Here is a 15,067-nt window from a genome sequence, read left to right on the forward strand (position 1 = left end):
TTCCTTCTGGGGACAAAGAAAACTCCAGCTACCATGGAGAAGCAATGTAAATAGAATGACATTGTACAATCATTATCAGCAGTAAAAACACTCCCTCTTAGGAGGCAGGCAGCATAGGTGAGCTCACTAACTTGCATGTTTCTATGCAAAAATCATCCTTAAACAAGGAAAATTAAATTCCCTAATCGACCTCATATTCAAGATACTTTGCATAAATGTGATATTTCATGCATACTAAGAAGTGTTAAATCTACTTTATGGCATTCAGGTTATAAATGTAATGATGTGTAATATCATAAAGCATTTACAGCACTTCTGTTTCATTATGCTGGTCAAGGTACAAGCTGTCAAGACCCTGTGAGTCTCATCTTCACCAGCCCCTCATTTGAGCATGTGATCACTTACCTGTCTTTTGCCTCAAATTTCCTTCTTTGTAAAACACAGCAGACCGCTGTACCTCCAGCTTCAATAGAAAGTTCTCAAACAAACCAGCATTAAGTAATGGATAAAATGAAGAAATACTAAAAAAAAACCCATGGCTCACAAGACGTGACATATTGCAACCTGCAGCAATGTTCACATTATTATTTGCGTGTGTGTGAGAGAAGCTTCAAAGGCACTTAGAAGGAAGGCTGTGCAGTCAGAGAAAACAAATGCAAGTCCATGAACATGGCAGGTAAGCACCTCACAAATCTTTACATTCACTCACTGGCACTGTGGAAGCAACACCACACCAAGACAGCAGCACAGTATATAAAAGATGCAAAAAGAAGCTCAAAACCACACCACAGCAAAGCAGGAATGTGAATCCTGGCCTTGTGAATACTGGGAACATTTGCATGAAGCCCCCTCGTGATGCTGCAGCAGTCAGTGTGGTGAGGCACTGCTGCCCACTGCATGTGGGAGTCTTCCTCTATAACTTTCAGTCAAATCTCCACTGATTTTTGCAATCAGTGGTTTCTTCTCATAATGAAGCAAGCATGTAATTTTAACTTGATTTCAAGAGAATTACTATAATTGCCATCGCTGGGAATAATAGATATGCATATAAAGAAATGGCTTTTCTCTTGCATTTTCCACTGGAAAATTTCATTTCTCTGTTAAGCATTAAGATATTTCACTAAGCCATTTGCTTCCAACTTGCAATATTCACAAAATACCATCTCCAAATGAATTTCCTGTAAACAGTTATTAGTTTACCACTGAACTAATACCAATAAAATCAATAGCCTGTGACCAGATCTCTTCTATAGCATAGGAAGCCACCTTAGGGACTGTTTTAAAAATATTTATGATTATGTGTCCCAGACCATAAAAATAAGAGGAAAGTTACTGAGTCAGTTCTTTCTACATCTATGCAAAACCAATGCCTGCCTGCAAGCCAACATGGTTGTCACTGAAACTGTGAGAAGGCACAAGACAAGCATACTGGGCTTCCTCTATAGGGGATGCGGGGAAGCCAGTCTTTCAGTTTCTAAAGGAGGAGTGAAATGAAAGAAAGGGGAAGGCTATTTTGCAGGGTCTGCTGTTATAGGATAAGGGGAAATGGTTTCAAACTAAAAGAGGGGAGACTGAGACTGGATATAAGGAAGAAGTTTTTCACAGTTAAGGGTGGTGAGGCACTGGCACAGGTTGCCCAGAGAGGTGGTGGATGCTGTGTTCCTGGGGACATCCAAGCACAGGCTGGATGGGGCTCTGAGCACCTGATGGAGCTGTAGGTGCCCCTGCTCACTGTAGAGGAGTTGGACCAGATGGCCTTTATGGGTCCCTTCCAGTGTCAATGATTCTATGATTCTAAATACACACACAGAACAGGAGGAATTTTGTTCAAACTGTCTTATGTGAAGCACTGAACCAGAGCATGTCCTCAGCCAGTGATGCCTTACCTATGCTAGAAATGTGTTGGGCAGTGTATCTGCTAGCCATCGCAGCAATACAACTGCTGTCCCTAGCACAGATGCATTCAGGTTTCTAAACAGATGCCTTGGATTAGTGTAATTTACCCTTCCAGACAGGAGTAGCCATGACAGTAGGGCAATGTTTGGACAACAATGCATCCATGCCTTCCTGCAGCAGTCCCCACTTACCTGGCCTAGCAGAGCCATGGGAACGGAGTGGAAGGAAACACGGATTTCTGAACAAACTGGAATTTGCAGGACACACAAAGAAGGCAAACAGCAGCTGTGGTATTTGATGTTGTTGGAGCTGTTTTTAATGCTCCTATAGTTCAGATATCAAGAGATGATTCTCTATTCTTAAGTATCGAGTCACTCTCCGGAAGCCTGAAAACGCTTAGCATAGCTACTCTATTTCTTATGTACCACAATAAACAAACTTGCAAAGGGGCTGGATTCTAAAAGCCAGAGCAAAGAAAGAAAGGGAGGGGGGGAAAAAAAAAGAAGAAAAAGCAGCAGCCCACACAGCATCGAATGCTGGTAGGCTCAGTGCTAAACAGCAGATGATTCTTACTGAATAACTGCCCTAGATTTTGCAAACAATACAGGGGACAAAAATAGAAACCCATTTACATATTGCTGTTAATAACTTTATTTATAGTGTCACAGCTAGAGCACAATAACTGCAGCCACGGCTTAACTTAAAAGCCATTCACTGTGACAGAGTCAGACAGAGACTGTTTTCCCAGTCCTTATGCAACTGAAAAAAATCCTGCTGACAGCAGCCAGTCAACAGAGCCCTCACAAACAGAACAGACAAAAGTTAACAGTGGTCAAATGTGAAAGCAAACCACCCCCAGGATCACACTGGGCTCTGCTCCCCCCTTCTTTCTTCATAACCCTGTGGTTAATGAAGGATCAGGGGGTCTGGAAGACCCCACCAATCAATTCTTGCTTCAGTTTGAGCCTCATGATAGCGTCTTACAACACAGTTTACTGTTGTCTTCCTTTCCTTTTCATTTTTTACTAAGAAATTCAGCTGGGGCTCAGGCAAAGTCAGGAACTACAGCACAAAATGATGGTGTCCCACATTTAGGAACATCCCCACCACATCTGCACTGCCTGTGAGGCAGCTCTTGCCAAATCTTTGCTGGGATCCCATATTGCAGCCAGCTAAAACCCCACATCAGTCAGTCACACCTTTAAGGAACAGAGGACACACCGCAACTCACAGCCTGCATCCGTCAACACTCTGCAATAACCCACTATAAATAAATGACTGGAGAGAGGAAACTGTTACGACCCCCCTGCCTGCAAGAAGTAAGAACACACAGCTCTGATTTTCTCCCTGCCTGAATGTAGCATGAGCTGGACAACAGGCTATTTTGGATTGGGAACGGGGGTGTCCTCTGGACCTTGTGCTGCAGCTGCTCATTATGTATATAACACTTGGAATAATTAGAGGCAGAGGCACCACTCTCTGCACTGCTGATTTCAGTGCACCCTGTGACATAGGACAGTGGGATTCAAGACAGACCAACAAAATACAGCTTTTATGATCTTTCGCTAAAAACGATCCTTGAATCTGCAGAAAAAAAACCCCACAAAAAACACACACAACAAAACTTAGAAGACATGAGGGAAAGTGCAAAAAAAAATAATCACTTAAATAAACCAGTGACATGCAGTGATCTAATACATGCTTACGAAGTTGGTGTTATCTGGGCTTCTGTATTACAGAAGTGTAGCCGGGATGATTCTCACTGCATGTTGTTTTGCAATGGGTGAAGAAATGCTGTCACCTCCCTACGCTGATCTCAGAATCCCAAATCCCGACAGAATTCCCACAGCATCAGTTCTGCACAGCTGTCCTCCAGCATTATTTTTCCTTTTCTTATTCCAGTTCTCTATAGACTTTCAGAGAACACATCGTTTTCGGCTTACTCCTTCCCCCACTATATACTTCCAAGGAAAAGCTCAGCAGGAAAGTCACAGCTGCAATTTCAGGCTTTGTAAGAAATTTGTAATCACTTCTAATTTCCGTAACAACATTTTATTGTTTGCAGCTGAAAATGACAAAGAATGCTTTTATCTTCTGAAGAGAACATCACTTACTATTGGTACTCTCCAATACAAACTTGTCCCTGCACTGGACCTGTCATCCTAAACTGCGACTTGGGGGGCTGCTGCTCTGCGTCAGGGAAGATTCTTAAGAAAGAAATGTACAGGAGACATGGTTTCTTTCTACTTTTTAATTAAAACAAAGTAGAACTATTAACTCAAAAAGCCTTTTTCTCTTGCCTGCAAATAAAATAAATCCTATAAACTAATTTACAATAGTTTTGAATATGAACCAGAACAAAAGACTCCAAATGAAACAGAATAATTATACTTGTATGGATCACCATTTGGCTCCTGCTGAAGTCTGATCTGTAACTAGAAATGCTCGAGTTCAAGGGAGCAGAAGCCAAAGCTTTGTTTGCTCTGTTGTGCAAGCTGATTCTTGCTAGCTTGTTCTTTGGAAGCACACCCTGCAGAAAGCAGCAGCACCTTGGTGTGCATGTTCCTCAGGCTGGAGACTCTCCATCAGAACTGCTATGGCAACCCACTGTCTACCTTGGTATGGGGCCCTTCTCCATTCTTTCATCTCCTTTCCTCCAGCCATTACTAACAATTGCTGAATTTACTTTCCAAGGCTTTTTGGGCTTTCCTGTAACTTTTGCCTCACCACTACATGAATACCCCACCAGCAACACAACACGCATCTCTCATCTCCTTCACACTCCAGAACAATTACAAAGCCTCTCTCCAACTTGCTGCTGCATACACCGATGTATGAGTCTGCCAGGCCTTGGAGACAACTGAAATTTAGTGGCTGTCAGGAGGAGAGTTGTCCCAGTAACATCCTATTAGCAAAGCATTCCCTACAACGAGTGTGAAATGGTGTCAATGCATTATCAGAATCTGTAAGAATTCTCCACAAAGCCAAAAACACCAAAGGAACCACCCAAAACAATAACAACAAAAACCAAGTGAGCTGTCTTGGTGGATCAGCAGACTGTCAGCATCACTATTCAGACAAAATTACCAGCTGCCTCACACCTTCCCCTTCACGTGGGAGGGCAAGCTGTAATTCCAGCAGCTAAAGAGGAAGAAAGGGATTTCTGGATGATCTTGCAATAGAACAAAGCTGTGGTCACCCATCTGTGTCACCAGCCATGTACTATGATATTCTCTGCCACACAAGGCTAGGTGAGAATGTAGCAACACCAAAGGTTTCTGCTGGCCACGGTAAAAGGAAAGAAAATACACATCTTTCTCTTTTTTTGTTGGCTTTTAAAAACAAATCACTGATCGAGGAGAGTTCACACGCACATTTCTATGGTTCATATTCTGCCAGTGGCATGCATGCTGACATTCATTTAATCCCTGATCTTTTTCCTCCTTTGCTGTTCTGTGCAGCCCTATGGTTGCTTATTTCTGCTCAGCTCTCTGTCTGAAGCAACCTGTTCCTAGACTAGTTCCTACATAGCCAGTTCCAGCCTGTTTCCAGCTTTTTCAACCTCTCATTTTCAAGCAGAATTAATGGAAAAGAAGTTTGAAACGTACACTATGATTTTCAGCAACTGGAGGACATAGCTTCAAGGGAGCAAAGCTCTAACTCAAATCACAGGATACCAGACCTCTCCACTCTACTAACTGGTTTCAGTTCTGGTTCTTCATCATTTATCCAGTGTACAAGTTATATACACATCAGTGAGAACAGATGCGCATATTATCATATGTTGTTGAGGGATTTAAATACAGTTAAGACAAGTTAATCCATCCCCACCAAGTAACTGTTCCCCTGTTCTACAGCCTCTGTAAATGGGTGCTTTAAATAGTTGTGCCAAGTTCAGTGCCTTACAGAATAAAGTAGTTTAACTGATTTTGCTTTTCAGTCATTATAGTCTATGGAGGAAGCAAAAAGGTAGGATGATTTTAACAAGAACCTCTTCAAATGTTATTATATAAGCTCAGTGTTCTTAAAACCACTTTGCATGTTAACTACATGACACAGTAATTGATTAAGTTAACCAAGTTTTTAAAAGTAAGACTTTATAAAGTTCTGATCAGAAATAACTTTCTTTTCCCCTCCCTTAAGATTCCCGTATAATAGAGAAGACTGCAAGTAGATTAGTTGAATAATTTTTTTTTAACTATGCATTTAATGCAATTGCCTTTACTATCAATCAGGCCAATCAGCAGTGAGATCTGACTTTTTAAAAGTAAATTATTTCTAGAAACCAAATAACCTTGATGAGTTAAAATTCTGCTCTGTAAACTTCTGCAGGCACCTTCATTATTCTCTCCAAATTACTATTCACAGCATTTCATCATTAAAACATCTAACACTCTTCAATCCATCACCCTGTGAACTTCACAGACCCTTGAGTGTGAATTATACATCACAGGCTCTTCCTAATTGCTGATGGCTTGCTGGTGGCTACAGATCTGCAGTCACCTGGCGCGCTGCATTTTTGGGCTGTTGTCTTTATTACAACACACGCGTTTTAAGTAATGCAACCAGCAGGGTGCCCTGCAACCTGTTATTTATCTGTTTTGTTCTATGGAGGGTACAAGACTCTCTCATGCCCCAGAAGGGACTGGGAGTTCCCAGCAGAGATGAAGATCACAGTGTATTCCCAGTTCAAAGAGAAAGACCTGCAGACAGTCAGAGGAATGCTTAAACAAGTTAGCATGCGTTTGTTCTTCCAAGAGGTTGCTGAGCACGCACACAAATAGGCAGAATCAATAAGTAGATAAACCTGCTCTATTCTATAAATTAAAAATTTCGAGACTGAATCACTGACACGTATTGAAAAGAGAGTGACATTTAGTCGAATTGCATCATAAAGTATCAACATCTAAACTTAGTGCACAGCTTCAGTATCAAGCTCAGATGTAACAAAGGCTGCAAAAAACAAATCCCTTTACACACTGGATCCAGCTTAAACACTTGTCTCCAAAAGGCACTGATTGCCCACTCAAAAACAACAAATATTTTAAGTAGAGCTGATAAATGAGCGTTAAGCACAATGTAATTAACCATCACCTATGGGTGAAACCTGCTTAGCTGTTTCCTAAAAATTACTATCTTTAAAAAGAAAAATAAATCACTAAACTTTCTGGAAGATCAAAAAGCTCACATTACCCCTAAACAGGTGAAGCACCCAGAAGCTGGTTCCTGACAGGGAAACAGAAGAGTTCCTGAAGAAGTAGAATTCCCTGCTGCCACTTGGGGAAAGACTGATCGCTTCCCTCCTACTCACTTTTCTCAGCCTACAACCTCAACCAGAATGATGGCAATTTAACGCGGAGGACGCCTTCACCCACATGAAACCCACACAGTTCTCCTCCATCTACCTCCAAAAATAACTTACTGCTGCATATGAGCATAGGCCTGGAACGAAGAAAAGCAGGCAGAGGTCTTGTTAACTTGATAGTTGGAACCAATTGAACCCAGCCATGAATGCATTTCAGGCCTCCAAATAAGGAAAGCTGTGGAGCTGTCAGAGCAAGTCCAGAGGAGGGCCACAAAAGTGATCAAAGAACTGGAGCATCCTTCCTTTGAATACAGGCTGAGGGAGCTGGTCTTGTTTAGCTTGGAGAAGAGAATAATCCAGGGAGTCCACACTGCAGCCTTTCAGTACTTGAGAGGAGCTTATAAGCAGGGGAAGAACTGACTTTTTACACAGTCTGACAGTGACAGAACAATAAGGAATTGCTTTTACACTAAAAGAGGTGAGATTTAGGTTGGATGTTAGGAGAAAAATCTGTACTTACAGAGTTGTGAGATGCTGCTGTAGGCTGCCCATTGGAGCTGTGGGTGCCCCATCCCCAGAGGTGCTCAAGGCCAGGTTGGATGGGGCCCTGGGCAGCCTGACCTGGTGGGTGGCAACCAGCCCATGGCAGATGGTTATAACTAGATGGTTCTATCCAACCTAAGCCATTCCATGAGTCTGTTGTAAGAGTTATTGGTGCTGCTTTTCCCTAGCAACATGGCTTTCCATAGAAATTAAAGCTTTGAATGATACAAGAAATTATTTGGGAAATTTTTGAAAAAATCCAGAGAAGAACACTCACAAATTTATATGTTCCCTTAATATAGTTTTATTTATTGAAGATGGTAAAATTAAACTGGTTTCTGCTTAGCATCAGTAACTTCTCATGGAAAAAAAGCACAAACCAGAAACCAGACAAGCTCCTGAAGAAAATCAGCCAACTGGCAAAACTGTCTATTGTCTGACCCAGACTAGAGAGAATATGTCTCATTATAAATGCATTTAGCAGTCCAGGAGGCATTTTGCTGTTAGCAAGTTGGAAGATGAAGCCCCATGCATGTACTCACGAACCAAAATACACCATTAAGCAGTGCACTGCTTTCAACTGGTCCACCCCATTACAGCTCTGTTCTGGGAGCTCTCCTATGAGCTGCAATCAGAGCTCAGCCTTGCACTGCTATTTATATTGATAACTATTGTAACTCCAAGAAATATTAAGACTGGACATCCTATGTACAGGAACAGTGAAAAGAATGAGAAAATTGGGTTTTTTTAGTTGAAACTTTTGAAAACATAACACACGATTAGATAGCAACTTGCAGTCCAAGAGTTTAATTCCCTTTGTAAGCAACTAATTAAGCACCACAAAGCCTATAAGGTGAAGAGTTTAAGTTGAAACGGCTGGATTGAACACTCTGATACTCAGCCAAAGTGCAATTGTTCAGCCATTTTAAGGAGACATTTTTGTTGTTAGAATGTTATGAGATCAGAAAACTAGTGTCAGCAAGACAACTAGTTAAAAATGGTTAATTACAATGCTGAAAGCAAATAGACTGTTTCATTTCTGTGAATAGTTTAGTTGGAGTTCTCAAGATGCTTAGAAAACTCTGAGATCAGGTTAATGTTGTCGAGTACATGATTCATAAGAATTATGCAAAGGACCAAAAAGAGGAAACTGTCACTTTCACAACGCTTGGATGTTGGCCCTAAAATAAACTCCTTAAAACAGTTCATCAAAGGAATTCCAATGACAAAGCCAACCTTTATCCCTTCACGGAGGACTTCAAGTCTCCTTTTACAGCATAGAGATTACTATATTTGGCCAAACCTAGATAACATTAAAGCCACTATCTCTGCAGAGAAAGACTATAAATAGTAAATGTAAAACATTTTAAATTCCGCCTAGGAAGCATTTCAGTAAACAGTATTATCTGTGGGTATTTTAGGGTTTGTCTATCAGACCTAATCTCATTCATGATAAAGTAAACTGCTTTACTTACATAATTCATCTTGTTGTTTGCCCAGAATTACTTGCACGGTCTTGGGAACTCCTTTCCTGATTTCACTTGACAATAGACTTTATATTTAACACACATATGTGGGAAAGGTCACGTCATGCTCTACCGTTCTCTGTTTGTCAAAGTTAATTCTCATTCAATAAACCAGGATGGGGAATGGTTTCATTCCCCGTTCAAAGGTTTTGTTCATTTGCATCTCAAAATAGAGTATTAATACCAAACCTTCATCTTAGTTCCATCATCACCCTTATTTTTTCAGAAGAACATAATCTTGAAACAAATTTTGCTGCCAAAAAATGACAGGAAATTATATTTTCATTGTGGATAAATTAGTCTCTGAATTTTACTTTCCATAACAATAAGCAGGAGATTATGAACTCATTCACAGGAAGTCCTGATAAGGTAGGTTCTAAAAAGGTTTGCTTTTATCCATTCAGGTCAGAGAGACTTAAAAACATCACCTTTCCCCCCACAGAGATAAACTGACCCCTGAGATAAATCTAACACAGTAAGCAATATTGTGGCAGAAATGCCCTTATTAAAGGATCATGACTGTGTTTTACAGACCTACTCGGGGCAGCTGGGAAAGATCTTTCTACATTGTTTGATGCTGGGTGGTGGTCATTGGGTTTCTTTGTTTGTTTGGGATTTTTTTGTTTTGTTTTGTTTTTAAGGAAAAGAAAAAAAGTATGTTTTACAATATCACAAACCAAAAATATCACAGCGGAACTGGACATTTAAAGACTCCACATTTAAAATAGAAATGCAGCAAAAACACACAGCAATTTCACATAATTTTAGCATACAATTTTCTGCTGGTAGATCGGTTTGGGTTCATTTTTTAATTGAAATTTGAGGTGGTCCCAAATGCCCAGGCCCAATCATTCCTGAAAATTAGAATATTTAATCTTCTCTGATAAGGAATGTTGCAAACCCCTTCTCTCACTCAAAATACCAAAGCAGGAGCAGGGCTCTGCTCTTGGGCCTCTGGAGCTGTGGCCTCCATACTGATGGGGAAATCTGTGAGTATCTTGAAGAGCCGTTAAAATGGTCAAGGTATTACAACAGCAGTCTTAATGGTGCACAAAAGTTCCCATTCATTAGACATAGAATCATAGAGCTGCTTGGGTTGGAATGACCTCAAAGGTCATCTAGTTTCAACCCTCTACCACAAGCAAGGTTGCCAACCACTAAATCAGGCACCAGCTCAGGCTGCCCAGGGTACCACACAACTTGGCCTTGAATGCCTCCGGGGATGGGGCAGCCACATGTTCCCTGGGCAGATGCCTCACCTTTCATTGACAATCTGCTTTTTCAACTAATGCGGGAGAGTGGGAAAAGACAACCATTGCCTATGGCCGCAGGTGGAGGGAAACACGTGCCTCTGCACACATACACACAGACCTTCCCACCTCTGCAAACCATGGAGGAAATGTTTCTGCTCATAAATCAGCAACAGGAAGCTAGATTCAATGGCTGGGCACAGCACCCTTAACATGCCTCTCAATTGCCTTGACACAATAACCTCTAGCTCATAAAAACTCAGATCCTATGACATTTTTGAGCAGTGACAAAAACAAAACAAAATTACTTGGAGCGTTCTAATGTCAAAAGCCTCCCCTGGAGCATTTCCCCATAAGTAATGTGTGCACTTGCTTTTCCTCAGCCAATTCATTAATCCACATTGTCGAGGCACTACCCCCTGCCACCACTGTGTTTCCAGGTGTACATAAATGTTTCAGAACCATTCACAGTAATTTCCACCAGGGGTGATTTCAGAGCACCCAGGCAAGAGCAAAAGCTCCACACTGAACTCCTAGTGTGAAATGAGTCATTTGTACCAAATCATGTTTCCTTTTTCAATATTCATACTTAGTTTTTCATTTCCCAAAAGCATAAGAAGATGAGATGTTCCTAAGTTACCTTCACTTTGCTCTCAGTACACGTGGGTAAAAGCTACATGAAGCTGTTACCTGGCAAAGTGAAAGAGAGAAAGGAGGGAAGAAACGTGTGTTGAATACTGAGCTTGCTTCACATTTGTTAATTTATTAATGATTAATTTGGTTTTGCTTATTTAGTGATATAATTAAAACAAGATTTTAAAGAAGCATCATCCAAAACAGATAAAGATTTTTACTAGGGTTTAACTGTGCTGAATGACTTTTAGACCTGCAAATAAAGACATATGGAAACAAATGTAAAAGAATGGAATACCATACTGATTAGACTCATGTCATATCCAATGACTCACGTTCAATTTGAATGTCAAGCTGACATTCAAATTCAAAAAAGTAATTTTTTAATTACAAAAATTCACAAATGACAAATATCAAAAGAAATTGACACACCTACTGGAACAAGCTAAGGGTAATAATGAAAAAAACTGGATGTAAAGACAGAAAACATCTTCTGCTGCAACACATACTCCACTGTGGTCCCTCTGGGAAGACTATTCCCCTCACCTTTATCATCATAATTATATTCTTATATGTTTCATTATTATAGCATATTATATCATACCATTTCAAGAATTTAACAGCCGATGACATTTTTGCCTTCAATACTGCTAGAGGATCTTTACAAGCTTGCCCAGCCACAACCAAAACGACAAAAGAGAAAACAGAAGTTGACCCAAGCACCAGTGCAGCCTTGCCCCAGTTTCCATGAGTTTCATACCAGATTCCACAGCAAGCAATCCCTTCTCGATTTTCCATTTGTCTGTTACCTTTCCACTCCACCCCCAATACTAAGGAAATCTCAACGTGCTGTAGCCTTCAGAATCTTCATAAGTTTAATTTGATTTTCATAACCTATTAGAGATTATGCAGGCACAGTATAGAAAAGATGCAATAAATCCACTTTTACTTCTACTAAGTATTGGAAAATATAATTAATCAACATACTTAAAGCTATATAAGAGAGTATGTTACACAAGCAGTTTACAGGAAAGCCATTTATTTAAAGGGGTAATGGAGGGAGCAAGGAGGAAAGCTACCTGTTCCCAGCCCCATTTCTCAGAAGTACTTACAGAGCTGTTAAACAGTGTCAGGATCTGGCCTGACAGACACAGAAGTCATTCCCAAAGAGACTACAGTAGCGGAAATGTGTTAAGATTAGGTTAAACTTTACTTTTAACTGCTGCCCATAAAGATATCCAGCAACTACGTTATGACTTCAGTCCCTCTTCCTTGGGGAGTGGACACAGGGAACCTGGTGACATGCAGTAGCTCTTCTGCTCATCCACATAAGCCAAGACACAGTACTGTGTGGCTGACTGGTGGCTGAGCAGGTGCCAAGGGCTGTCACAAATGGACATGCTGCTTGAAATTACCAGCTGGCAGGGACTGCTCCAAGGGACTTGATCCCTAGTTGGGCTCTGCAATTCATCTCATGGAAGGTGGCATCCACCTTTAACTTGCATCCCTTCGTGACTTATCAGAAGGGCGTTTGTTACTGCCAAAAAAATAATGAAATATTCCACATTCTCAAAGCAACACAGACACAGTCCAGGGAAAAGGAAAAAAAAAAAAAAAAAAAAAAAAAGGAAGTTAAGTTTAGTTAAAGCTGCTTCTCAAAGGAAGATACTGACAACATGTGGCAATTTCTTCTCCTGTCCTATAAACAAACTTACAGAGTCAACTGGTGACACCCCAAACTGCTTTTACACTTATTCTGGATGATGTGCTGCTGACATCTTCATTCCTGGGCCACAGGTGCCAAGCACTGGGAGAGTCCATCCTCCCCAGCAGCTGGGAGGCAGGCTGTTCTTCTTACCTGACATTGTCATGCTTCTGGATGTAGATCTTATGAAACATCATATCTTCCTGCTTGGCATTAATGTCAGCTTTCATCTCCATGGCAACATGTCGAGGAAGTACAGAGAGCAGGAGACGCTCCTGTGGAGTCAGACAGATGAAGCAATTAAAGCACCTGCTGCCCAGTTAACAAACACACTTTGCTCCGCACTGGGGTGGAATGAAGTCACCACTTTGGGGGTGATGATGACAACCAAGTGGAACCATATCTACAAACCCAGCAGCTGATCCCCTGTTAAGGTATCTGCAATTCTGTCCTGACCCTAAAACAATAATTCAATATTTGAGAGCAGAAATTACTATTCTTCATCCCAGGTGCATTGGGCCTGGGATTATCAGTTGCCAGTTCTTGCAAATGAAAGATCCATGCGTTCAGAAATTGCACTTGCACATTCCTTGAAGGACCCTGCTACACGACACCATCTGACCTTCCACACAATCTCTCCATGCCACCATGAAGTCCTCTTTCCCAAAGCACCCCAGGACTCGCACCCCAACACCCTCAGGCACCACTTAAAATCCTTTCTTCCACTATCTAATCATCTGAGCACACTCCCCTGAGCAGACATAAAGCTGTTCTTAGCAGGTAACAAGTCAATAGGAATGCCCCAATAAAGGGAGCATGAGAAGTTAGGCCAACTATCCAATACAGCACTACACCTCTACACTTAAAACCACCATCAGTGCCCAGTTGAATTAAGACCCATACAACCACTCACTCCCACACAAGAGTGCTTCCAATAACCACCTTCTGTCATCAGCACTTCATTGCTCTCCACCCTCACTTGGAACAACTCAATTGCACTTTTATTTACTGATAATAGCTTTAGTGTGACTTTCATAATACCGTTTTATGAGCTGTTCCAGATATAGTTTTGTATGCCAGGCAAAAATTAGTTGCATGACAAAACGATTACTTTCGGGTAACTTTCCTAAAAACTCACACAAAAGCCAGCAGCACTTGCTATTATTCTAAATTTGGTAGCAATTTTATGTAAAAGCTGTAGAATTTACACCCGCAGGTAATAAGCATCCTAGGGATGTGTTTGTGTATTTCGGGGATCTCACCTGATTAATTCTGCCCATACCATTCACTCTTGTTATTCGATTTGATTCCCACTCACACCCTGCTCCTGAATGGGAGAGTTTTAACCATGGTTGGAGAAGGTGGTGAGCATCTCTCCCAGCTCCGGCACAGCCCAACTGGCAGGCAGTGCTCTGTAACAGCTGAAACCACACTCTCCTATTTTATTCCCCTGCAGTGAGCAGAGGGAAGAAAAATGGCCTTCCTTCCAGATGACACAGACCACGTAGAATAAACGAAGGTGCCTAACCCTATCTAACAGCTCATTAATTCTCAACAGCACAGCAAACAGTAAGGCTAAAGCTGCAGCCCTGACTCAGAGGGGTCAGCATTCCTGCACTAATTACTCACGTCACCAAACCTCTTGCCTTCACTTCAGTTATAAACACATCTTGGTTTCTGGTTTCTAATTTCTAGTTTTTTGGGTGTCTGTTGTTTGTTTTTATTCCCCCCCCCCCCCCCCCCCCCCATTTATTCTTCCTCTAGGGAGGGAGAGAAACTGTGAGGGAACCAAAAGGAGATGAATTTGCTGGGTGTGTGTTCAGCATGCACTAAGACATATTATAGGCTGAGACACTGCCCAGTACTTACTTTTCCCCCCCTACAACATGTACCTTAAAGAAACCGATTCTCACCTCCAACCCTGAGGAAGTAGCAATAACACAGGAGATGTGTTAGAGGGATGTCTGCCTCCCCAGCTCCGAACTGCAGCAGTCCTGATAAGATACTTGTTTTGTAAAGCACTCTCACCTCCACTAACACAATGCATGCACTACCATTCACACATCAAATTTTATATATATAAAAGATGATGAATCATGCACGTGTCCTCAGGCTTCTGCCAGCTATTAGCGTACTCCTCCAGAGCAAAACACAACACATTTTGAATGTTTACCAGAGTAACTAGGGTATGTGCTGCTGTCATTTGCAT

At 41.4% G+C, this 15,067-nt stretch overlaps 1 protein-coding gene across 2 annotated transcripts in view; it reads right to left on the reverse strand.

The window, feature by feature from the left end:
- The window catches only part of ADCY5 (adenylate cyclase 5), a 187,554-nt gene that overhangs the window by 61,117 nt on the left and 111,370 nt on the right, over positions 1–15,067 (reverse strand). For both annotated transcript variants that reach the window (XM_015868778.3, XM_085552315.1), the window contains one exon: positions 13,012–13,133. In XM_015868778.3, coding sequence (XP_015724264.2) covers positions 13,012–13,133 — 122 coding nt within the window. The remainder of the gene's footprint in view (positions 1–13,011; positions 13,134–15,067) is intronic.

Source organism: Coturnix japonica, chromosome 7, assembly GCF_054131305.1.
Source record: "Coturnix japonica strain WE chromosome 7, WE-NBRP24, whole genome shotgun sequence".
Classification (NCBI taxonomy): Eukaryota; Metazoa; Chordata; class Aves; order Galliformes; family Phasianidae; genus Coturnix; species Coturnix japonica.